The 27,596-nt window shown below is 39.5% G+C and overlaps 1 protein-coding gene across 6 annotated transcripts in view; it reads right to left on the reverse strand.

The window, feature by feature from the left end:
- The window catches only part of POU6F2 (POU class 6 homeobox 2), a 513,474-nt gene that overhangs the window by 240,452 nt on the left and 245,426 nt on the right, over nucleotides 1-27,596 (reverse strand). For all 6 annotated transcript variants that reach the window (XM_083188467.1, XM_083188463.1, XM_083188465.1 and 3 more), the window contains 2 exons: nucleotides 23,477-23,568; nucleotides 14,474-14,702 (listed from right to left, as the gene is read on the reverse strand). In XM_083188467.1, coding sequence (XP_083044593.1) covers nucleotides 14,474-14,702; nucleotides 23,477-23,568 — 321 coding nt within the window. The remainder of the gene's footprint in view (nucleotides 1-14,473; nucleotides 14,703-23,476; nucleotides 23,569-27,596) is intronic.

A 27,596-nucleotide genomic window follows, 5' to 3' on the forward strand; every position in this document is an offset into this window, starting at 1 on the left:
GACATAAACGGAACTGAAAAGTTGGTGGAAAGTCACTCGTACTGCAGGTTACTTGAAAAGGCATAGTAGCCACTTGAAAGGCATAGAAGAGCAAAACTAGTGAAGCCAAACAAAAAGGTGACTGGCTGAAGTCTAAAGGATGTAGAAGTTGGGACTGGTAAGGCAGAAGTGGGTTGTTGAGACAGAAGTGGGCTGGGGAGACAGAAGTGGGCTGGGGAGACAGAAGTGGGCTGGGGAGACAGAAGTGGGCTGTTAGATTGAAGTAGTCTGGCAAGAATTGGGCTGTTTATGCATAGCCACCTATCACAGCTACTAGACGGCTCTGCAGCTATGCTTTTGCAGCTGCTAATCCTTTTTTTTTAAATATACTGTACTATAACAATAGCAGCACCAACGGGAGAGATCGAGATGAGCAATAATGTTCTGTCTAATGCTGGGTTCACACCAGAACGATATGGCCTCAATTCCCCCAATTTCGATACAATCTCAACCAATTGTATGTAAATTGGCCATGTTTTGGCACGTTTTACATCCGATTCCAATCTGATGCGCATCCCTGCTGGTCTTTGGTCATTTTGGAGATCCTACCTGCTGCAGTCAGGATTTGTCAAGGTAAAGATCATGAGCAGATCGTGTGCTCCATACATATTGTGCGACCATCTTACGATCGTCTCACGATCATGATCGTTCTGGTGTGTACCCTTGTCTAACCTTTAAATCTGCCACTGTTAAGAGGGCAGATTTTTGAGGGGACACAAAATCGCACATTTTCATGACTAAAATTCGCACATTATCGCACTTAATCGCACTTTTTTCCCCGGAATACGCACCTCATTAAATATGCAAATTTGTGGCAAAAAATTTTGATTTTTAAAATGGCGATAATGGACGAATTTGAAAATGACTTAAAATCGCATTCTATTAAATGTTACCCATTTTCTCTCACAGAGATATTGGCACTCAAAGGGTTAAAAAGTATAATGTACTTATTAGCAGTAGATTGTTTTTATATTTTAAACATCAATTAAGTAAACTGGTAAAATGTCTCATTTTCCTCATAGCTTCTCTAACTATAGTATGGTGAAATGTGCTAATTGGCATATTAACAGAGATTTTTAAATGATATAATACTGATTTTTTTTTTTTGTGATGTTGTTTTAAGGGAAAATTAGTTTTAAAGTGTAAGACAGTAGTGGGATGTTGGGAAAACAAACATAATGGCTCTTATTCTGATCGGTGCGGCCGCATCCGATTATGCGGCCAGGACCGTGCGTGCGAAACCCCGCCTTCCATACGGATCGCCAACTCCGTCCGTACGCGGTAAGAAGCTGGCCGAACGGCCCGCACGTGTATTTTTCACGGAATACGCCTCCTCCATCTAAGGGAACCTCCCCCATCATTCGATGGTCGCAGACCATCGAATGCAGGACCGAGTGCTCCACCAGCTCCCGCAACCTCAGACCCCACGGACATTTTTCCGTGCAAAAGCAGGGATCTGGGCGGGCAGCTGACATCCGGCGATGTCATATGTCCGCCCCCTACACGTGCGTCACGGCCGCATTACCATACGTACGCCCAGCGTTTGCATGGTAACGCCCATGAAACGCGGGGCGTATGCATATGGTAATGAGCCCAAATAGCCCTTCACGCCCCTCTCCACCCCCTGTTCGGAGTGTTCACATATCATGCGGGATTTGGCCGTACGCCCCGCTCGCACATGTGCAGAGACGCCTCTGCACATGCGCAGACAGAAAACATCGGCGGGCCGAACGCACGCGGATATATCCGCACCGACCAGAATAAGGGCCAATGTTTGTAATTTTAAATTAAAAGGGGTGAGTTTTAGTGCAAGAAATACTTCACCTATCTTAATAATTTAAATGTTGGGTTTATTGATATGAAAAGTAGTGAGATATTTTGCTATTATTGTATTATATTACCATGTTGATATTGATCAAGTCAACACGGATGAAATATCACAATATTTGAAATGTCAACAAAACATCAGGTCTGTCAGCTCCAGCTGTGTTTTCCAGGTATGGTAGTATATTGTTCATGACTTCCGGTGCAAATTTTCGACTTCCGGGTGTATTGCTAGTTCTAAATGTATCAATTCACATGGTGGACAGTAAACCTAATTCATAATGTCTACATCACAATAATAACACCAAAATGTCAACATTGTTCAACATGTTGCCATGTGAAATTTTAACATTCTCAGTATGCAAGCAGTTAGGTTTAGGTGTCACTGAGAGGGTAATGGTTAGGATGTGTGGGTTTAAGGTTAGGTAGTAGGGGGAGTATTAGAGATTAAGATTAGGGAAAGGATGAGGATACTTAATGGAACAACATTCTTCTGATGTATCTGTCAGAGCTATTGCTAAAATGATCACCGGACCAAAAAACCAAGAAGAAGACACTGGAGATGCCAATAATGCTGGAAGCAGTTAAAACACTAGACCGACCAAGGGATGATTTGTCAACAGTTTATCATGTTGACATGCATCAGGTCAATATTAGGATGTCAAAATGCATTAGGTTGAGGTGAGAATGTTTACATGTTGTAAACGTCAACATGTTACAGTTCAACTTGATTAGCATGTTGACATTTCAATTATGTAGACATTCTCACCTCCATCTGATGCATTTTTTTATATTCTTATATCGCCTTGATGCATGTAGACATAGCTGAAATGTTGATCATACATACCAAACCAATCGTACTGTATCATCTAACCTTTCCATTGATTCCTAACCCCCAACCCTCTGCAGCCTAACCTTAACCCTCGGACATATTATCAGCATTTCACAATTTGACGATATTGACACTCTGCAGATGAACAAATGCTCAAGGTCATTATTTCAACAGTATCATTATGAATGACATTGTAAATGTTGACATTAGGACTACATCCCTAAACATTTTACTCTTTATACATTTTATTTACAAAATGCTAACATTTTGCCCTTTTGTCTGAAGAAAGTTCTTTTTAGTGCATCATGATCAAACCTATTATATCCTAAATGGGTGTATTTTTTATATTTTTCTTAACAGATTCAATATAAACTATCAAATTATTTATAATATACAGTATCTGAGCTTTATCTCTAGATCGAGACTGTCATGAATACATATTATTGAACTTTGAATGCTTTTGTATTTCTGCTGTATTTTTTTTTTCCGAATACAAATTATCATATAACAATTTTTTTTAATTAAATTCAATAGCTTCTGTTTTCCTTTTAAATAGAAAATTAGACAAGCGTGTCAACTCTTAGGGATTTTATAATCTCTTTTACATCAATACAGGCACATGTTTAACTTCGTTTAAATGATTAAAATTTTCTTTATGAGTGTCAGAAACTTAAAAGAGCTTTGCAAATGACAATATGCAAATTAAACAGTTTCACCTGCAATGGGTAAATATTATGTCTGTCTTTCTGAATGCTGTCAATTTGACATAACTCAAAAATTTCCAGAAAAGAGTTGAGGAGATACAGTTTTGCATCTTTCGCTGAATTTTGAATGCCATATTAAATCTATTGGAAAACTGAGTTGAAGTTAAGTTACAGTAGTACAGCCAAAGTTACAGTGGGATACGGTCATTAGGTCACCAGCATTGGTGGTTGGCAAGCATTAGGTCAACACCATTAATTAGGTCGACATGCATTTAGGTCGACATGACTTAAAGTCGACATGCAGGAAGGTCGACATGACTTAATGTCGACATGGGTTAGGTCAACGGGATCATTGTGTCGACACGGGTAAGTCGACAGGGTCATTAGGTCGACATGTTTTTTTTTACTGTTTTTTTTTAGGGAAAATGTGCCGACAGGCGGTATTTCAATCCCTACCATCTAGGGTGTGGTGGGAGAATAAAATAGTGTACCGAGCATAGCGAGGCACTTTGCCTGAAGCATGGCGAGCGTAGCGAGTCATGGGAGGGAACACGGTGCTATGTTTTAGTGTCCATGTCGACACCAAGCATGGCGAGCTCAGCGAGCCATGCGAGGGGACCTGGTGCAACACTTTAGTGTTTATGTTGACTGTTTTGACTTTCCGGTTAAAAAAAACCACATATCGACTTTTTCAATGTCGACCTTACCCGTGTCGACATAATGACCCAGTCGACCTTACCCATGCCGACCTAATGACCCGGTCAACCTAAATTCATGTTAACCTTCCCGCATGTCTACCTTAACTCATGTCGACCTAAATGCATGTCGACTATAATGCTGGTGACCTAATGATCCATACCCGTTACAGTACCTTGGCACATGCATGTTGAAAACAAATCAGCTGCATTGATGCTGGGGTGTATTTTAAATTCCTACCTTTATTGCTACTTACTAGGGATGGCCAGTCAGAGATCCTTTTGGATCAATACCAGATTTAATACACTTAGAAATGGAAATAATATTAATCTTTTTTAGGATATACATTTTTCAATACTTGTGAAAAAAGGTTGCTCATTCACACAGATCTAGTCACACATTTGCAGTGAAGTAATAGATACAGGACAAGGTAATAACATAACCACCACCATCGCAATTTCTGGATCGAATCTATCAATATACAATTGTCTCTAGAATCGATCTAACATCGTTATTCATGTGGCAGCCATTAAAATGTATCTTACTGAAAGATCATTCTCCATCTATCTCTATTATATAGAGTATTCTTAAAAAATATATACCTCATTACTCTTTAGGACTCATTGGGTCATCAGTCGATGAAACGGGTTTATAAGTATACAGTAAAAAGTCATTTTAGACTTTAAGTTTGGCAGATTTAAATGATTGCAAGAAATGCAAATTCAGGCTGCAGCTTTATTGCAGTCACCATAGATAATGGAGCTTTATTGGACTGCAGAGGCAGGTCAAATACGTACATACAGTATTTTTATCATTTAGAAGTAGGGTTCTTATCCATACCCCTAATGCCCGTGGATATGGAGGTCATTGTTTATGTTTATTTTACAGGTGAATCACTGGCCCCAGCATGCAACGGCCCACTAGAACTTTTATACTTTTTTCTAATAAAAGTATGGCCAGAAACGCAGGGCGCCATGTTCAGGTGGAGAAAGGAGCATCACATAGAGCCAATGCAAGTTTGATAATGCATCGATTCTGTACGTGTATCTAAGTATGCAGTGCAGATGGAGTGCAGATGGCGTTGCACTCTAGTAACTCTCCGTATGAACAAAATTGACTGCAGCATTCAAACCCAATTCATAATTAGTCCTGTGGGAGGAAACCTTCAACATCCACACAGATAGTGCTCAAGTTGACCCTGAAATATGAAGCCATCACTGTGAGGCAGCAATGCTAACTACTGTGCCACCATACCCTGTACGTTTAGTATTCGAAAACAGCAGTTTTGGTAATGTCAAATCTATTTCATGAGAAAACCTTTGCCTAGGCATTATTAGTAGATGAGTTTATCTCTCATAATTCTTCTCTCCTATAAACAAATGACTTATATGCCTATAAAATCAGTAATGTCTTCTTACATAGTAATTAGTATCACCTATATTTATTTTTATTTTTAGCTTCAGTAATGTATGGAATAATATATGTGAGGTTTTTTTATATAGAGTTTTAAATAATGTCTTAGGACAATGGGAAGAACTGAACACTAAATATATAGCAAGGAACAGGCTTGCATTTGTTCAGTAAGTGGAACAGTGCTGCATGATTTGTGGGAACAATAACATGACAAGAAAAAAACTGAATTTACATCTTTATTGAGCTATTTATGAATCTGTAATTCATACAATATCCACAATGGCTTAATCCTATTCCACTGCCGGCGTGTTTTTTGATACACTGTAAATCATATGTGCTGTGTGAACAAGGCTGGCTGCAGAAATGTGCATTAATTTCCTTACATTTAGGGAAAAGTCAATACATTTTGTTACTCACTATAACTAGGTTTTTTTATTACATTTTCTTTTCAGGATAGTTATCAGGGTGAAAGTGCAGTAAATCACGATTATGCATTGACTTATTTTCATTTTCTGAAAGGCTACCGTATATGTAATTAGATATATTATCCCAAATGTATAGAATACATTTCCATAAAAATATGAACAAATAAGAAACAAGTATAAAGAAAGCTTGTATCTGTTACATGAAGAAAAAAAAACTATAAAAACTCTCTATTTTATTATTCATGTTGAGCTAATAGATAATTTACATTATTAAGAAATTAATGTTTTACTGTTTATGTGAAAATCACTGGGAAAATGTCCAACTCTCCATTTACCCAGTGATTTGTGCGGCACTGCCAGTGCCATTGTAGTGCTTTAGAGAGGTACATACTGTACTATAGTTCATGGATACAGGGCACACACTGTGTTCATTAGCTGATGTGACTGGTTTCCATTGGGCAAAAGTTTGGTGAGCGGAACATTCTAACCCTTTTCATTCGCATAGGAGTCGAAAAATCCCTGCTTATTGGGTGGCTGCAAATAACTGTCACGGTTTCCAGACCAACACATTGCGGGGCTGCGCATCATAATAATTGCATATGCACTAACATATGTGATTATTGATGCAAAGAACAGTTCTTGTATCAATCTGTCTATTGCCTATAACATTTTTTAAATAATGAGTCCCGCTTCTCCAGCATAACGTGGAGAAGCGGGCACACGTTATAGGCAGATGTATTAACCCCCCCCCCCCCCCAAGCCGATAACGGCTCTCCTTATCGGCTCCCCCCCCCCCCCCCCCCCCGGCGTCCCGCGCACACCTGGCGGGTTTCTGGGAATGCGCGAGATCTCGCTAAAACCGCGAGATCTCTAGTGCAGCCCGAGCCAGAAGCAGGGCTAGCGTTATCCTATCCCCCACTATGGGGAGCCCTGAGCTGGTGAAGTGGCCAGGGCAAATTAATGCCTGGGTGGCTGTTAATACATCGCCCCAGCGCTAAACACTGGGGGGGGGGTGCAGGGGACAGCTCCGCAGAGCGTAACTCAGTGGGCTGTCACTAGCGCGCGTTAAGTGCATTAGTAATACATTAGGGAAATCGTAATCCCCTCCCCAGATAACCAGCGTTAAGTGCATATCTGCACTTAACGCTGGTTCATACAATGAGAGCTGTTGTTTGCGGTGTGTCAATGTACTTCCAGGTCTTGAACCCGGGAGTCCCTTTGCACATGCTGAGAGATGGCACTGGCTGCGGGGATGCTGGAAAGGGATCCATGACAGATCCCTCACACAGCACTGTGGACAGATGCCCATAGGATTTGCTGGCAACTGAGCACTGGCTGAGGGGCTTTGGTGCATTTGGAAATGCAGTGAAAATCCCCAAAAAAGGGGTTTTACCGCATTTTCACTTTAGTGCATCCCGTCCTGGGAGAGTTCACCAACTGTCACATTTTCATGAGCACAAAGGTAATGCATTGGAAATGGCAGGTGGAAGTTTTTCACAAAACTCTGCATTTCAGAGTTTTGTGAAAAACTTCCACCTGCCATTTCCAATGCAAATGAAATAACACACCAATATAATTTAGCAAATCTACGAAAGAATATGTGCCCAGCATCATAGGAATAAGTCACTCATAAAATTTGTCCTTCTGGTATTATTATAAAGATATGCCTCTATGTACATATATATATATATATATATATATATATATATATATATATATATATATATATATATATATATATATATATGTACAGTATGTATGTATTTCTATTCTTTCAGTAAGACCACTTATTGATAAGGGTGTTGACATGTTCTGATCCCTTCATAGCTGAGTGCAGCTCTGTGCAGCCACCACTCACCTTCCAAAGTACATACTGTCATAAGTCTAGGCCCATTGGGTGGGTGTTTTACTACTGCACTGCTCCAATGGGGGAGACTATACAGCCTACAGGATGTATGGCCATAATGTGCAAAGAATGCACTGGCCTAATAGTAGGATGCACAGTCAGCAAGCATGTAACTCACGGGCACTCTGCCTGTGCGACAGCACCAGCCACACCACCCATAATACAGCCCTTACTTGGTGCTTTGGTTTCATCTCTCACTCACTGCAAAGAATACAGTATATAGATTAATTTGCTTCCAGCTATTACCTGCAGTGTGTATATATGGTATGGTCACCTGAAAGAAAATATAGGGGTCTAGGTGTTAAGCCTTGGAGAGATATAAAGTGGACAGAGGTAATGTAACAATTAGGAGCTGATTGGATAGTACTTTATTTCTGTCCACTTTATCTCTCTCCAAGACTTAGAACATAAATTCCATATATTGCAATCTCCACTGTGGCAGGGGACTGGTGTGAATGGCCAAATATTATTTGTAAAGTGCGGGAAAATATGTATGTGTTATATAAATACCTAATAGATAGTAATTATCCAAATGCAGAGTACAGGTGTCTACACTATTATTGTTAGCTGCATTCTTAGAAATAATGTGAAACCATCAAGTTGACCACTTAGTCCAAACTGTTCCAGTCTCTCCTGCCTGAGGAATGCAGTATTAAAAGTCAATGCCAGATCCTACCTACCTTTCTCAGGCTGGGAAGGTATGTACTGTGGTTAGTAAGTATCTAAACACAACCCAAACTTAACTACTTGCAAAATTTAAAATTGCTAAATTATATCTTAAAAAAATTCTCCTTACTCTGCCACTTCCAGTGCACTTACAAATAGTTGGCATGCATTTGGAAGGCTCACTACATGATCAGCCCATCTTTCTGTGATGCTATGCTTGCATGAAATCATTGGGGAAGAGCTACGACAAATGCAATACATTTCAAAATGATTGTCAGTCATTTCTGTTTTTGCAATTTACAGCAGTTACCTGTGACTTTTCAAGGCTTATTAAGTTTTGGTGTCACGTTCCTCGCTTGTCATAGTAGAACTTGTGCGTATCTCATTTGCTACATGCCTCTAAGGTTTCAGCAGAAATGACGGATCTCGATTTTCTTTGGGTTAGAAGCCATGTGTGCCAAACTGCTAAGGGCAAAGCGTTTTACTTACATTAACATGTCATATTTGATGAACTTTCTTTTAAATTATATTACAGGGCAAAAGAAGAACATACTGATAATCCGAGAATTACATAAAGGCTGGTGACAGGCAGTTATTTTCCTGTGCAAAGACCTATTTCCTTATCAAACATACACATAGTATATAGTAATTATGACTCACAGTTATTTGTGTCTCCAAGCAATCTTTAACACCGGTAGTTACAAGGTATGTGACACATAACTGCACTCAAGCAATACAGTACTAAATGGTAAAGTTATGGACTTGATATTCTTTTCAATAGACTGTGGCATACTATTAATATCTTAAATTGCTGCCTTCATTATGCTAGTTGTATTCAGACAACTAGGGGGAGAAACCTTTTTACAAGTTTTTTTAAATATATAGCGGAGATTTATATTTTTTAGAAATCTACAATGCTAGCAAGAAATTCTACTAAAAATGTACAGTACTACCAAATAATGGTTTATCTTACCTTACATTTTATTATGAACTGTACATAAACTTGTGATAATACAAATTCAGTTTTTGTGGACGTGCTACTCCTTGTAGCACAGCGGAATTTCAGAAGTGCTAAAACTCGCCATTGTGTCCCAGGTGATTGATAAAATCTTCAGTTGCGGAAATAGTTTCATACAAAGATTTGACTTCTAGGCCAATTCTGAAGGTTCAAGAACTAACGTCACATTTCTAAATCATTCACAAAGGATAAATTCTGAACAAAGTTATACATTTAAGGGGCCACGCAAACAGAGACAGACTGGAGTAACCAGGGTCTACTAGTAAATACAATGTATTTTTTTCTCTTTTAAATCTGCACTACTACCAATGTGCTTTATATGATTTGTTTTGCTGACCTCCCAGTTCCCGTGCCTGGAGCTGCAATATAAGCAGCTGTTTTTTTCTGGAGAAATGCTAGTAGGTATCAATGGTGCACATCGAATGACCAATCACAAGCCCTCATCTTCTGAAGGCATTTCATTTTGAAAAATCACATTATCATTCCATCTTTCTATATGGATTTACAGCTGCAATGCTTGAATTGCCAATGCTGCTCAACCCCCGCCCGCATTTCGGTTTAACTCAGCCTTTCTAAAGAACAAGGGGAGTTTTGAGGAAAATGCCTACAGGGAGTAACTTTCAGCTACTAGAGGGAGCAGTGGATTAACAACAAGGCAGCTGGGGCAGTTACCCAGAGACCTCTGCACACAGGGACCCACACACATTGGTAGAGTGGGAGACCCTGTCACAGACCCACATTTATGAACTGAGATCTCTGTGTGGTATAATGTGAACTGGAGGCACTACAGTGTGTTCAACACATTTATGATGCAAGGATTATTTTCATATTATACTTCTATTTATACAATGTCAACATATCAAATTCAAAATTGTATTGGTAGGGCTCCTCATAAGTGGGTTACCCTGTAGCCCATACAAACCTCAGGCCTGAGTGGGAGTAGGTTAGTAAAAATCCAGCAAGTAGGAAGAAGAGCATATTTATCGTTATCTGATGTAAACTGGGTGTTCACTGATTGGGTTTTCACTGACATAATCACAGCCTATATGATGTAGCGTGAAGGATAATTCCAATTGTGGTCTGATCTTTTGTCATTTGCTATGGGGGAGTGGGGGTTAGTAACCAAATAAGGGTTACTGACCCTGAGAAAGGATTCTCTACTGTTCTCTCTGCTTCCCAAAAACTGTTCTGTGTGCAACATTGGACATGTCCAAATTGACTGCATGCACATGCTCATATGGGGGACTGCAGCTTGAGCAGTGGACAAAGTCATATAGGAACTTAAGTTGCAAGAGAAAGAACGATGGTGAATAAATGAATCCTACTTCATGACAGTAGGGTCATCGACCCCTTTACTACCAAGCTTTATTTATTTTACCAAATTGTATAGGTTTAGGATATGCATTTGGAAGCACATGGAAGGGTTACCTAATAATTTCCCACATTTGCCTGAAAGCAATTGAGTGTGACCTGTAATGAGGTGACATTCCATTTCCAGTGAGAGGTCTGTGTAGTTGATGTTATAATAGTAAGGGAGCCCTGTAATGCAGCATATTCTTAAATGGGCACTGTAATGCAACATAATCTGACCTGCTGGTATATTATGAACTGGAGGGTGGTAAAATGTGGCATAATATGAACTTGGGCACTGCAATGTGACACAAGACGGAAATCATTAGCTATAAGTAACGGCAGCATGAAGTAGGCCATTGCCCATTAGTATGGGTTCAAGAAAAAGTAACACATGGTGCAAGTCCTAACATATGAATTAATAAAGGAATTATAATCTGTACATACTGTAGATGCCTCCCAGTTGTTAAACTTAAACGTAAGTGTGTGTGTGTGTGTGTGTGTGTTTGTGTGTGTGTGTACACATACATATATGCATAATTGCTTGCAGTTGTTTTAGTTCTGACACTGCACCTAAAAACTTTGGCTAATACAGCAAGCTTATAGTGATTATGTGCCCTCAGCGCAAATCCAGAACGCATAAGCAGAATAAATTCATGACGTATCATGTAATGTTTATTTATAATAGCATATATACGCATAAGCAAAAACAAGCAATGGAATGCATTTTTTTTTATAATGCCTGTTTCTTCATTAAGATTTTATCATCCACCTCCTCTAAAAAGCTTCTTCCTTCACTTTGTTAAATCTGCTTTTACCCAGTGCTGTTTCTGCATTATTTTAATCTTTGCTTCCCTACTTTACATGCACTCTCACATTTTAAACAAGTAAAATTTGTGCATTAGCTTGCCCTTTTTTCATTTATGATTTATGACTGACAGGTTCCGAGCTGCAAGTTAATGGTATGAGAGAGACATTATTTTAAACATTAAAGTGAAAACCATTTACAAGTATGATAAGAAAGGTCTGTTGACATTAATCTTTAAAATAGCCACAAGGTGCTGCATAAGCTGGGGCCCCACCAACAGGTGAAACTCTAGGGACAATAGAAATATGAAAAGTAAAAATCATCTAAAGTAATAAAGCAACTTTCCTGAGAATATTTAATGGAGCTTATTTTCCTGCACAAAGTCCAAGTGTATTTAACATGTAAGAAAAATCTGATTAAGCAGATCAGGGTCATCATCCCACTCCAGGGCTTGCTGACTGACAACACTGAGGACAGATGGTAATGTGTTGGTACAGAAAAACCACAATCAATCTACAGTAAAAAAAAAAAGATGTAACAGCCCTGCATTAAGTTACTCTTTACACCAGGCATGTCCAACGTTGGCCCTCCAGATGTTGTGAAACTACACATCCCAGCATGCTTTGCCACAGTTTTGCTATTAGAGAATGCTAAAACTATAGCAAAGCATGCTGGGATGTTTAGTTTCAAAACATCTGGAGGGCCAACGTTGGACATGCCTGCTTTACACGTTAGGCCTTGGAGAGCACTAGTATAACTCTTGGGCACCATTTTAAATCTGTCATCCATACTAACCTGCTAAACTGGATTAAGGGGATGCACAGAGAGCAACTGGCCCAGGCCCCCTTCTGCCAGGGCCCAGCAGTATTAATGCATACAAGGACACAGTCACTGACTGTGAGACCTTCCTGAAATGGTTGTGACACATCTGCGTCTTACTCTCCACTCATCTTGATACCTCCCACAAAGCTCACTACCTGTCAATTGTTCTGTGTTCAAATATATACTATGATGCTGTCTAAAATCCGTCCAGGCACATGAGCAGTGACACTCAGACACATGAACAGTAGGAAAAAAACATTGGTCAACTGTGAAAACATTGGCAGTGTATCAGGCCATTATTGGAAATAACATATATCAAAAGGTGGGGATCACTGATCTGAATAATATACATTATGTCACTGGAGAGTTTACCCAACTAAGGGGGTTCTTCAGACATGATCCCTGCTGTGCAAAATTGCAGAGCCCTGTGATCAGATAGTCACCGCCCAGACAGAATGAAAACCCGCCCTTTATAAAGCCTGTGAATGTTTTGCAAAAAAAGATCACCAATTGTCTTCCAGATGCAAATCCATACGCAACTCATTCACCATCGGGTGATTTTTTTTTTCACCATGCTAATTTTCACAGTAGCAATCAGCTCTGAATAACCCCCAAAGTTGTCCCGCCATACTTCTGTAATCAAGCAGATAAAATTTAAGTGATATCCGAATAAACTTAGGAGAAGTTGTGTATGGTACACATAAATGTGGAGGGGATTTAGTCAGTATCTAAACTGCCAGGATGCCAACAACCACATAACTGGCAGCGGCATCCTGACTGTCAGAATCCACATTCTGCCAGTATTAGGGTTAGGTTGCAGGGGTGTAAGGTTAGGGGTAGGCTGCAGGAGGGGTAAATAAGGGTTTGGCTACAGGAGGGAAGAGATAGAGTTAGCCTATAGGAGGGGTGGGTTAGCGTGAGGGTAAGGGTTCCAGTACTTTCAAAAATGTGTCAGGATTATGACAATTGGGATGCCACTGCCAGTATTTTGACAGTCTGCATTCTGACTGTTGGGATACCAAACCCAACCCCTGTGGAGCATATCTTGCATTATTTCATTCTGTCTATGCACTGGACATAAGCATATGCAATACAGTACGGTTGATGCAGCTTTGTAAGCATTTTAGTCACATCTCCACTTTGTGACTTTTGTGACTCTTCAGCAACTGGAGACATATCTGGTAACGCATACAATGTTTCTTGAAGGCATGTTGACAGATTTTCAGCTTTGCAGAGTAGGGAAGAGACACGTCTTTCACTAAGGAAAGGGTTTGGTTCAAGTAAATTCCTATGAAGCTGATGATGATGATGATGATGACTTACTAAACAAGTGTGTGGATACCATTCAGATGTTTAGATGTATAAATATCTACATATAATAAAAATATGCACTTAGCTTCAGAAAGTAATATATGGATTAGTTGATTCATAGGCATGACATGGCCAGTGATGATGTTAACTCAAATGTCATCAGTTTTATCTTAAGAAGTGTATCAGATTCTACTAAGATGATGCTGTAAACTTACAGAGGTGCATCAGGTGTTTGTAGTGGGGGTGATATTTTATATGTTGAAAGAGCTGCAGGTAAATGTAGGCTATGCACAAAAATCTTTTTTCATTTATGTATCACAGAGGTAGGATGAGCAAGTACATGGTAGTTTGCTATATTGCCACTTCTCCACCTGCATTTTTTGCATGAATATTAGTATTTGACATTGTTTATACAGTATATAACATTTTCCAATGTTCCCCTAAATTCATAATTCAAGAAATATAATTGTTTATAGATAAATAGCTACCTAGATATAGAAAGAATATATACAATTTTAAGCAGTGTATTGAGAAATTTAAATCCCCCCATCCCCCCTCCCCCCCCCCCCCCCACACGCAGCTTCAGTTTGGCAAATCATCCTTCTGATTGTATATTGTTTCAGTAATCTCATGAGTCACAATTAAATAAAGAAACTTACCTTGTAGATTTTGCAATGGCAGCGTCATTATCCCTCCTGCTGCTGCAGCTGCAACCAGGCCTTGAATGTTTGTAAGATTGGCTGTAGGCAACGTCAGGACCAGTCCTTGTTGCCCCCCGAGTTGCCCAGCCATGTTAAATGGGATAAGGATTGGCTGGTTGAGTGCCGGAGCACCTCCGGGCATCACTCCTGCTACCGCTGATGCCAGCTGTTGTGCTGCTAGCAGTGGCTAGAAAACAAACATAAATCTGAATTTAGCAAAGTGTGAGTTTCTATTGCTAGGAAGACTGAAAAATCTACAACGGTACTTTGAAAAGCATTTTATAAACCACTTTGCTTTATCAACTGGCTAAGTGTTGTTTACAGTATGTTGAACTGCAAATGCAAGGTGCAAAGCATACTGTATACTATGTATAAAAAATGTACATCGCCATTGTTTAGCAGTGGTATACAGGTACAATATGATGCCAGGACATAAGAATAACAAATGCCTAAACAAGTATATTGTGTTTTCCCATGGGCAATGTTTTATTTAACTCCACACCATATAAGTGTTACATTTATATGGCTGCTATTGCTATACATTCTTTCAAACAATAAAAAAGAAATATATAAAATGTCCCGAGCACCTCTGGTTAGAAATAAGTATTTAATACCTGGGCTGTAAGACCAATGCAGAAAGTAGAAATTTCATAGGGGAACGGGTTTTTATTGGGTTTCAGTATTATACAGTAACCCATGAGGTCACTATAGACTAAATATAAATATAATATAACATTGTAATGTATTCAGTGCATACTTGTCTACTCTTCAGATCTCTTCTCCGGGAAAAGCCCGGAGAGCAGATGTTGCTTGTTACTTTGAGGGGGCGGAAGGGAGGGGGTTATCACATTACTAGGCCCTACATCCAAAGCAGCGCAATTTAGGAGGTGCATTACTTAATTACAAATTTGTTTCATTAGCCCTGCCCCCCCATTCAATTCCATGATTCCACTGTTTAATCTCCTCATCCTGCTTGCGTCACTAGGAAGCGGATGGGATGCAGGAGAATAAAATATCCTATAAAAATCCAAAGTTTTCCACAAGTTGTAGGAGAGTTGGCAAGTATGATTCAGTCATGACCAGGCTCTAAATACTTTAAGCATACTTTAGTTGCTTATAATAGGGTGTATGAGACTGTTGCATAAGGGAAATGGCTTTATTGATCCTACTGTAGAAATGGTCCTTATCTTATCTGCCAACTGCACAACAATTTGACAATTTAAATGATTTTGCAGTAGATGTATCAAAGTTACTGAGTAACCAATCAGCATACAGCCATCATTTATCAAGTAGACCTGTCCTTCTGTCATCTTCAGAAGGTTTGATACATCTCAAATACATGTGATTGTGGAAATGTAGGGAGATAGAAACATAGAATTTGACGGCAGATAAGAACCACTTGGCCCATCTAGTCTGCCCCATGTTTAAAAAAAGGGGCAGACTAGATGGGCCAAGTGGTTCTTATCTGCCGTCAAATTCTATGTTTCTATCTCCCTACATTTCCACAATCACATGTGTTTGTGATTGAGTGAAAACACACTAAGCTGCTGGCCATGTTGCCTGACCACAGGGTTACTCAGGAGGTCAATTACTGACCAACATGTGTCCGGTGTTTGTGCTTTCAAACACAAGGAGCAGATCTGAGATGCCTAAACTGGGCACCATAATACAAATTCTGGTGGCTGCAACATTCACATTTGTCACACAGCTGCTGCGGCATTGCCTGCATCTCTGAGTCATTTCCTTTATTCACCACCACTTATAAGCAGCTACTCCTGTAATATTCTACAATAACCTTACACATACTGTACTTTCATACAAGTTTACCAGCTAATTCGGCTACTATATCGTACACAGAGATGTGACCAGCTTAGACTGCTTATTTAAAAAACTTAATTATGACTTAATATAATTAAAAAAATGAATCAATAATATGATCGTCTTGATCTAGTCAATGGACATAAATAACTTCTTACATATTGCAAGTTTGTGGAGCTGTAAATAATTAATGTCTTCTATCAGTAACAAGATGAAGTGCAAGCACTAGTGCATAATGGAAGCTACCTCTGCAGTTTGTACATTGATCATGCATCTGATATTTTAAGACACTAATTTCACTTCTAAAAAGAACTATGGGGTCATTGGAGAGAGATGAAGTACAGAAAATCATACTACCATGTTACAGGCTGTGTTTGGAAAAATGACAGAAGCTGGTTGGTTGGTACTTTATCTCCATCTACTATCTCTCTTTTAGAAGTCTTAGTACATAGGGGGTTATTCAGACCTGATCATGATTTCACAAGCCGACCGATTATCGAATGACTGTGCATGTATCTGAGCCACAGTGCCCATGCGCAACACCAGTACAAAATATCATCGATTTTTTTCCTGCAACCCTGCCATAGTTTGATTTACAGGAATTTGCCCTTCGTGGGTGGCAACCGGCTGTTTTTTTTGGGATTGTCAGGAAAAACGCATGCATGTACAGGCATTTTAAGGGAGGGCTTGTGACATCAGCTGCAGCCTTGACCAGCCTGCAGTGTTGTGGAAGGGTCAGAGTGAAGCACACTTGCACAGACTGGAAAAATAATTTGATAATAAGTGAGTTGTGAAGTGGTTTGCTGAACAGCGATTGATCTTCAAGTAATTCACAGACTTGCATGGGGCAATTTCGCACAGTAGTGATCAGGTGTGAATAAGGCCTATTGACCTCAGTGTCTGTCTAATTTGGCTTGTTCCCAATTATGTCTTGTTCCTCTCATTTGCTATCAGTTTGCTATTAGAATAGAACAGAACAATGTATAACACCAGTGTCCTTACATTATTAAGATAGAAACATACTGTAAATCTGATATATAGGACTTGGTACAATTTTCAAACATAAGGATTTTAAGAACAATATCTAAAAAATTTAAAATTGTCTTTCAACATAGATGTTAAAATCAGCCAAAAATTCTTATTAAAATCAGAGATAGAACATATTTGTTTGCTTATACCAGCGACTTATGTCAGGACATAACTGTGATCTTTCCATGGTTTCAGTTATTTCATCAGGGCACTGTCATTTTATTGGCTCAGTCTGGGTTTAAGTAAATGGATCAATTGTCTACCCATGTGTGGTCAAATTGCACACGGGTCCTGTGTTTCGGGAAGAAGGCTGACCAACAAGATCTACTCATGGGTGGCAGCTAAATTACTGAACTGCACATTTCAGGGGAAACTTTCAAACTATGTGGGCTCATCAAGTCTTTATGTTCCACACTTGCTTTCATCTAGCACAAACATCTTCTAGTTTGCTCAACAGCTACTAATAATGCAAATTTAATGATTGCCAAAAGCAATATGATTTCAGAAATCTCCCAGGAGGTCTTAATATACTTCAAATGCTACATTCAACATCCACCTGTCTTTTCAAGGATGCTACTTACACTTTGAGTCAAGCAAGAGAACAAGAAGAGCGTGTCATAACATGCATTACATTAGGCATGAGACATTTTGCATTGCATAGTCACACACTCCAGCATCTAGTGTAAGCTTGAATGAGCTAAGGAGAAATATAATAAATAAATTAACAGTTTTATTAGGAGTATATACTTTTACAGAAGGAGATTTTTAAAAGCTTGGAGATTGAGTATCAACCAATTAGCTTCTTGCTACTATTTTGTAGGCTTTGTCAGAAAAATTAAAGAAGCTGATTAGTTCTTTATCACTTTTTACTATCTCTCCAAGGCTTGATAAGTCTACCCTACCATCAAATATGCTAACCTGGTTACTTAATTGAGCCTTCGAATATGAAATAGAATGTCACATAATTAGGGGGACAATGGCCACTTTCTTCATTCAAAAACCTACAGTATACAACAAAAGACCAGCACTGTGGTTTGGCAATTTAATTGCTAGTGATGACCAGGGGCAGATTGGCAACTTAAAGTGGCCTTGGAAACATTTCCTGAAGTGGCCTCATGTGGCCAGTATCAAATCAAATGTAGGCCAAATCAAAACCTAATTAGGCAGGATTAATTCATCACTATACCTATGTGGAAGCTCTGTTGGTGTCAATATACTTTACAGGCTAGTGAACCCCAGACCTTTAAACTGCTATTACAATTTGACATTTAAAATAAGGCCCTACCTCCCCCTCACTGAGACTGAACACAGACCCCAAAACTACCATCATGCAGACAAACAACTCATTATCCCTCAAATATCTCAAATATTCCCACCCTTCCCCCAGTGGAGCCAAGGAACACCTCAGAAAATGTTACATCACCAGAAAGCACCCACTTCTGTTATATTAACATATATCACAATGCATATAGATGGGCGCCTGCCTAAGATGAGTATTTGCCCTGTCAGGCAAAGGTTATTTGTGTGGGAAAAAAGGAAGTGGACAGGGCCACAACCGTGAAAAAAAATTAGTCACTGTCTGACAGGCGACCTCACAGGTGCACCAGCCTACCAGGACTCTTCACTGTAAGGCCTATGACCAGGGCCGGTGCCACCACTAGGCAAATCTAGGCATTTGCCTAGGGCACCGGCCACTGGAGGGCGGCATTTTGCCCTCCGTGCCGCGGGGGTACCTATCCTGCGGCGCTGTGTATTTAAAGCTGGCGGCGGAGGCAGCGAGGGGTCCCTGCAGTCAATAAGAAATAACGAGCGCTATCCGCCGGGCTATGCGGAAGCGCTTCTGTTGTGAAAACACTGTCCGCATGCTGATTGGCTGATCAGCCAATCAGCGTGCGCCGTGCGGCCAGTGTTTTCACAACAGAAGCGCTTCCGCATAGCCCGGCGGATAGCGCTCGTTGACTGCAGGGACCCCTCTCTGCCACCGCCACCAGCTTTAAATACACAGCGCCGCAGGACAGGTACCCCCCCCGGCACCGGGGAGCCCCCACCCCGACTCGCCTGGGGCACTCTGGTGCCTTGCACCGGCCCTGCTTATGACCAATCTGTCCCTGTCTCAGATTTTATTTCATGATACCTACATGAATTTCCCCTTTTAAGTATAATATGTCAAACTTTATTGGTCCTTCACTAATAGAGATTGGCATAAAATATAAAATGTATTAATAAATATGCATACACACATGTCATTTAGAAACAGCTCAATTACAATAATAAACCATAGAAAAAGCAGATCTGTCAATCTATTAGAAGAAAGCACTCTCAATACAAAGAACTAGTTGTAAAACAGAAATGGTAGCTATTATAAATTATGTACTATATTCCAATGAAAATCCACAGATTCTATTAATATTTGGTCAAACCAACTCCGAAACTGGAATACATATAAATAATAACATTGTATCACTAGCCATTGAAAGAGTGTACTATTTACAAAGATCTGTGTGTACTGCCTTACATACAAAGAAGCAAAATACAAAGTAGCTATGGACACTGATACAACTGATGACACAAATTTTCCTCTATGCGGGTCAAGAAATTCATTGATTGGGTGAAGAAATACCTTGTTGGCAGTAATAGAGCCTGTACATCATTAGACATCTCTTTGTAAGCAAACAGGAGCTTTTATTTATACTAAGCAGGTTTTCATTCTACATCTTTGTGTTCTAGTGGATCTGGTATTAAAACTTACTATTTGAGTCTGCATGGCTAAATGTGAAGCCACAAATCACATTATTAGGACTCATGTCTTAATTGTGTTTCAATTTCTAGGTCTGTCCTACTGTGTACTATTGGAATCTTGTATTGTGGATATATGGCACAGCTTGGCGCAAATTTATAAAAAAAATGTGTGAGTTGTTTGAATTTAAAACAACATTTATTGACATCAATATTTTTAAAAAACAAATTTCTTTAAAAACATATACTTATACATACAAGGTGCACATGGACATCACAATGGTTCTTTTTATAATGAGTAAAGAATACCTCACCCTATAGCTGGATTGCGGTGGGCTAACTTTGAATATATCAAATCTGCGGCACCACCGCAGAAGATGTGAGGGTAGAAGTCCAAGGGAAAAGTGCAAGTGCGTCCCCTTTCAGTGGATGTCCAAGTGTCCAATAGTGGGTGTGTTTACACCAGCGTATAGCAGCAACGCGTTTCGAGGAATAATCCTCTTCTTCAGGCTGTCAGAAGAAGAGGATTATTCCTCGAAACGCGTTGCTATAGGGTGAGGTATTCTTTACTCATTATAAAAAGAACCATTGTGATATCCATGTGCACCTTGTATGTATAAGTATATGTTTTTAAAGAAATTTGTTTTTTTAAAAATATTGATGTCAATAAATGTTGTTTTAAATTCAAACAACTCACACATTTTTTTTTATAAATTTGCGCCAAGCTGTGCCATATATCCACAATACAGAATTCTATCTCCAGGGGGAAGGTATCCTCCCTATGGTTCACTAGCAGGCTGCATTTTTATAATTTATGCGCACTAACCACTTGAACACCCCACCAAAATTGTACTATTGGAATCTAGAAATTATAATGTGGATTATGATTGGACAGTAACAGGGCCATAAGAGGCCATGCATAAGAATTAGCCACTATTTCTATAATGGGCAATGAGGTTGCGCATGCCCAGTAAGTTGTGTACCTTTTTCATACTGTACATGCACAAGAATATGAGGTTACACATTTGTTTGCAATCCATATAACAGGCTGCCAGGAAACTCCAAAAGCAAGAACACTGTAAAAAGGCTTATCACTGTTGGATAAATAAGTCCCTAAAGGAGACATATTGTCCTGCATGCTAATAAATATATAGTGCAAGTTAAACACTACACCAGTCATGTTACAACATCCTGAATGTAAAGTGTGGCTTTGGTAACATCATTTTAATGGTGGTTGTATTTCAGTGGCAGGGATTGGCAATCTTGTCAGGGTCAACTGGGAAGATGATTATGCAGATTACAGAAAATCATATAAAAGAATCTGCCAGCTTTTGCGAAAAGATCAAAATAGAGATAAAGTTCATATTCCAATTTAGCAATAATTTAATGTTCATGCAAGAGCCACAGCCCTAACTGCCATGTTACAGGCATGGTTTGAAAAATGAAAGCTAGGAGCTGGATGGTTGGTACGTAATTAGTGTTCATTCTAGCACCCACCATCTTTGAATACCCATGCAGTTCCTGTTCTCTGCCTGGGTTGTCGCTGTCTGCTGTGGTGTTTCTAGCACAGGTCTGGTTTGCATATCAGTGTTGATATACACACCATACTGTGCTAGAAGCACTACAGCAGACAGCGAGACCCCAGGCAGGGAAGAGGAACTGCATGGGTTTTCAAAAGTGTCGGGTGCTAGAATGAACACTATGTTATCTCCATCCACTGTATCTTCATCTAAAACTTAGTTAGGTATATGTTAGTTGGGCACCCACTAAGCTATTTGCTTAGTTTTTTGCGTACGCTCACCTTGCTGCGCTGCCACACTATATAAAATCAACTCCATGCCGACATGGATAGTGGGGGTATGAGCATACTAACTATAGTGGGCAACCAACTAACATATAAGTACCCTTAGTATTAGTAAATAGATCCTTAACCCCTTCAGTGGCAGTTTTTTTTTGTTAGAGAACGCCCCCCACTGGGCAAGCTGTTTTTGGGAGCGCTCCCTAAAAAAACCCATTGTATTTCCAGGGGCAAGACAGCGCCGCACGCTAGATCAGCCGCTGCCCGGCCCTGCCCGCAGCTCAGCGGCGCTGCCCAGAAGAAGGGAGCGCAGATAGTGGCACTACCGAGGATTTTCCTGGCACTGGTCCATAGCCCAGAAAATTCTCCGGAGTGCCTCCGAAGGGGTGAAAGTAGTGAAAATAGTGTTCCAAAGTCCTGAGCCGAACATTTGCGGAACTTGCTGTTCTTGGTGCTCCTCAAATGCACTGACATACAGTAAGCTTAGGCAAATGCCAATTAACTTATAATAGACTTTTCCAAATTACACATATTACTTTTTCCTTTACTATTCTTTCTTTTACTGGTAACCTGTGAAGATGAATGTATGACTCACAAATAAAAATTTTCATTCTACAAAATAAAAATCCCAGGATGTGGAATCTAAGTGTATACCACTGTGATTGGGTCAAATTATTCTCTACTTCTTACCTAGTGCATAAGTAGTAAGCACCCTTTAGCCCCTCTAAGGTAAGATAAATTGGGGAAAAGCCTGTGGAAACTAATGCTTGAATGGTTAAATTTGAGCTTGAGTACCTCATCTAAGAGTCAAATCTGCTCCGTAGGGAGATACTTTGTCTAACAAGCTCCTTTTCCATATTTAATGCAGAGAAAAAGCTCTGTGACACATGTCTTGAATGTTCCAATTTATACGTCTTGTCTTCTGTTAGGAACTAGTACGAAAAAATCATTTCAGTTTCCTTTTGTCTTGGGAAAATATTGTGATATTAGGACGCATCGGTGCAGGCAGAGTTCAGGCTCATTAACATATTCTGCAGAGTTACGTAGAGGCTGTTGATGGCTAGAAGTGAGATTACAGGGGTACCGTACCCCATGACTGTTTTCTGGGATATTGATCTTAAATGGCAAGCATATAAGAAATAATATAATATAAAGCAACTATGATATGTTCAAACATTAAAAAGCAAAGATTCTATATAAATAGCAACATTAAGAAGATACTGTATAAGAGTTTTTATGTATCATTGGAACATGGATATATGCACCTATATATATAGTTGCTGTATAGCCATACAATAATACTGTATATTACTAATTTGAATGTGGTTATAAGCATCTCATGATATGTTTATTAATATAGATATGGAATAATAAATCATTACTGTCCCTTTTAAAGATCACTGAACCTCTATTATAAAGTATGTACCTTATTAACTTATAACAGCTACAATAACATTTAAAACATTGCACTTCCTTTCATTTACACTGAATAAATCACATGCTCCTTAGTAACACAATTGTCTCATATCATTTAGAATGGTTCACTCATCAGTTAATAAACAATGAATGCATATCATTACCTGTGGCCCAACTGAGAATCCCGGATGAGACTGGCTGAGATGAAGAGGATCGTTCGTACCCGACTCAGACGATACGGAGTTTCCTCTGGCCCCTGGAATGCAAAGAGAATCTCTGTCTTATTATCTGAACCAGAGATCAGCACATTACATTGCACTCGTGATGTCACAGAGCATCAGGCTGAAAATGATATGCTTAAACGCTTTATCAATAACACGAGAGCTCAAATCACTTATCAACTGCATAAATTATGCTAACACTCGTTCGGAGCAGTCGGCTCATTCAGGGAGATACAATGATCTGACAGCAGAGAAACTGAACCTATCATCACTGAGGCTAATGTGGGTCGCATTATATCAATTTACATACATGACTTCCCAGCATGACTGTGTAGCATAATTTCTTTTCATGCTCGAATGAGCAACTGCTAGTGTAATTTCTAAACGCAAACCAAATAAAGAAACACCACCAGCATGATTAATTTACTACTGATGTACACCATCGTTTGTGTCTCAGTGCCCTGAATAGAGATCCATCTGGCAAAAACATTATGCTACAACAACTAACTAGATTATAATAAATTATTGCATAATGTCGTACTGTCAATTTGCATATCTTATAGTTTCTCTAACAGATGTAAAACATTTCTTCCATATTGCTATGTCCTTTAATATCATTTAACATCAGATAGTAAGCTCTTTTTTGTTAAGAACAATAACATTTCATTTGTTATATGCTTTGCTATACGGCAATGTAATAATTTTGGAAAAATGCACATTTTAGGAATTAAAAAAAAGCTTCTTAATATCTAAGAGTGTCAGGAGTCATCTTTAGTAATGTAACTGCTTGAAGGCTGAAACGTGATAACTATTTTGATACATATTTTATTCACCTCACACTGTATCTGCGGTGTGGATTAGCGCACAGATAATGTCTTGGTAGACTGTCAAAAGATTGACATTCACTAGGTTGACAGTGATAAAAGGTCAACACATGCAAAATGTAGACACATGAAAAGGTCAACATAAGTTGTTAATGTTTTTGGTATAAATGTCGACACCTGAGCATGTGTAGCTTGCCATACTTAGTGTAGCTTGCCATACTTTGGACCAGGTGCTTTGCTCCAATACCGCTGCACTCGGCACACTTTACTTGGAAAAAAAGTCCCCAAAAATTGGAGAAATCTTGATAAACTCATGTTGATCGTGTCATTTGTCGTCAATTGTCAGATCACGCTTTTTATGTGTCAACCCTTTGTCAGTGTCAACTAATGCATGCTGACCCTGTTGATCTAATCCATGTCAACATTTTGTCAATGTCAACCAAGTGCATGTTGACCTTTTGATGATGACCTAATTACTGTCTGCCTTGACATTGCCTGTGAGCCATCTGGGTACCCTGTATCTGATAGACCTCTTAAAATAATGACCTCAGTCTGTAGGTTGATCCCACAGTACAGTAAGTAGTATATAGATACAGATCCTGTATTTTACCTGCTTTGTTCCCAAGAGTTATATAGAACTGTTCTGTGAACTATTGGTCGTGTTCTGCATTTGGCCAGAAAAGTTTGTACAATGCGACACCAGCCTACCTCAATCATGTAAAGTGTATTGAATAGATCAGCAGCGTTCTCTATTTATTAATAGAGATCAAATCCTCCACATTAACACATATCATGCAATATGTCATTCTGTGCAATGCCAGAGCAAAAGTGGACTTAAAGATTGTATCGCCAGAACAAATGCTACTTAAAATATAGCTAGGTACCCTGACGTAAATAAGGCAGGATGCATCAATCTGAAAGTTGGGGCAAAACCTCAGAAAATACAGTTTTCAGCGCTTCTTCACCAATCCCTGAAATATGACAGATTCAGCAGCTTGGATTTGGTGGGTAATGTCATCTTTAGATGGCATTGGGGACGTAGGGCTCCTCGAATGGTCATCCGTTATCTCTTTTTGAATGACCTGAGGGCAGGGATTTGAAGGTGTCAGGGACGGAGCTATGCTAGATTTCCCTACACCTTGGAAACCTTTTTTTAATTGTTCATGGTGTGCCATTGATAAAGGGAAAAAATCTGGTTAGGGTATAAAGAGAGGATACATAAGGATGACCAGCATTTGGGATGCTGACATTGAGAATACTGACACCGGCACTCCAAAAGAGGGAATCCAGACAGTGGTCAGGTAAGTATACTTACCTCCCACCCTACAGCCTTTCCCTAACTCTCTTCACTAGTGCCTAACCCTAACCCCATACCCCACTACCTAGCTCTAACCCTCCCGCTTCTAAGTGCCTAACCCTGCTTAAGAAGCACAGCACTAGCTGGCTACAATCCGTGTATTATAGGTGATTGTATGATGTGCTTCTGCATAACTGCGGAGTGTGAGCAACTGGATGCATGGAGTAATGTCTGCTCTCTTCCATTATGTGTGATTGTGTACATATGCGGGGGGAGGGAGGTATCATGACATGAGCTTGCTCCTGGTGTCATTTCTCCACACTGCAACTCTAGATGGCATTGCCCTATAAAAACCGTTGGGCTTTATTTACATTTTCCCCCAATAGGAATCCAATCAGAATCCTCTTGGGGTATCTGGGTCCATACTAAACAATAAAGGCCTAATTCGGCATGGTTAGCTAATCAGACAATTTGCAGTGGACTCCAAGGAGAAAGCCGTCACTTAATCTGAAAGAAAAAATGCTCCATGCAAAATTGCAAATGGGCCACTAACTGCTATCCATCGCAGATCCATATGCAAATACTGAAACATCAAAAGGACTTTGCCTAGAACATGGCCTAGAAAATGGCATGTTACAACCCCCAAACACCATGCTTCCTCTCAATCAAACTTCGGCTACTGCACATTGCGTTTACGAGCCATACACATTTTTATTCACTATTTCCTCTCACACATGCATAATTGTTCTATAATCGCTCAATTTTTTAATTCTCTAATTAGCAATCCATGCTGAATTAGGCTCATAGCTCAGTACAATATTGCCTTCAGCATTTGTAATTTTCATACAATTCTGTTATTTTTAGAGAAAGACATATATATTACGGTATCATGTGTTATCCATATTTTTATTGATTTGTTTCTTTTTCATTCCAATATGGGCTTTGGGAAAATGTTATTTAACCAATATATTTTCTTATAAATAATGTAAAAACAACTGAGCGCATTAAAGTGGCAATAAAATTGACTGCTACACCTGATTCAATGGACTTTCTATCTATACGGCGTTATGTCAATCAGAACAGAGGTACATAATAGGATTAACTAATAAATGTGCAAAGCTATTATTCGCAAATTTGAAAATCTGATTAATCTGTAATATCCTTTGTGCCGAAAGTCAGAAATGGACATTGCTTGGGGAATACTTACAAGCACTCAGCTGAAATACCTAAATTGATTTTGGAACAAACTAATAAAAACACAGAGACTTGCTGACATTTTTATAAAGTGATTTCTGTCAAAGTACGTCTGGCATTTAAATGACCACTGTCATTTTCAGACTGGGAGAAGATGCCCTATTATATTTGTGAAAAACAAAAACAATAACAGATTCCTTAAAATATCACAGAGAAAAGTAATGTTTTTCAGTGTTTAATTGTAATATTCCTGAGGCAGAGATTAAGTTATACTTGGAATTTATTTTATATGTACAGTACCTGTACTAAGATGCTTATTACACTAGAAAGATCATCATAGCTGGCAATCAAGTGAATTATCCTTAGCTACAGTATGCTTTCTTGTGGCAGGTCATTTATTATATTAGCGTCTTTCAGATTTGTATAGCTTAGTTAGTTCATACCTCCCAACTGTCTCGCTTTTCCCTGGATTGTCCCGGTCTTTTGGGAGGGGCCAACGTCCCGACCGGGGCCGAAAGTATCCAGCGGTGGGGAAGGGGAGAGTTGGTTGTTCTCCCTGCCGAGCAGGGAATAGATGCTGTGTGCACAGTGTCTATTCAGAGAGGCAGAGGGGCTGGGGGCATGCTCCCAAAGCTGGCTGCTGGCCATGCCCCCGAACTGATGGAAAATGGGGGCATGACCTGCAGCAGCAGCATCCCTGCACACCCCTATGGCATAGGCCATGCTGGCACCCCATCTTTGTAGCACA

This window comes from Crinia signifera, chromosome 5 (genome assembly GCF_055691185.1).
Source record: "Crinia signifera chromosome 5, ASM5569118v1, whole genome shotgun sequence".
NCBI lineage: Eukaryota > Metazoa > Chordata > Amphibia > Anura > Myobatrachidae > Crinia > Crinia signifera.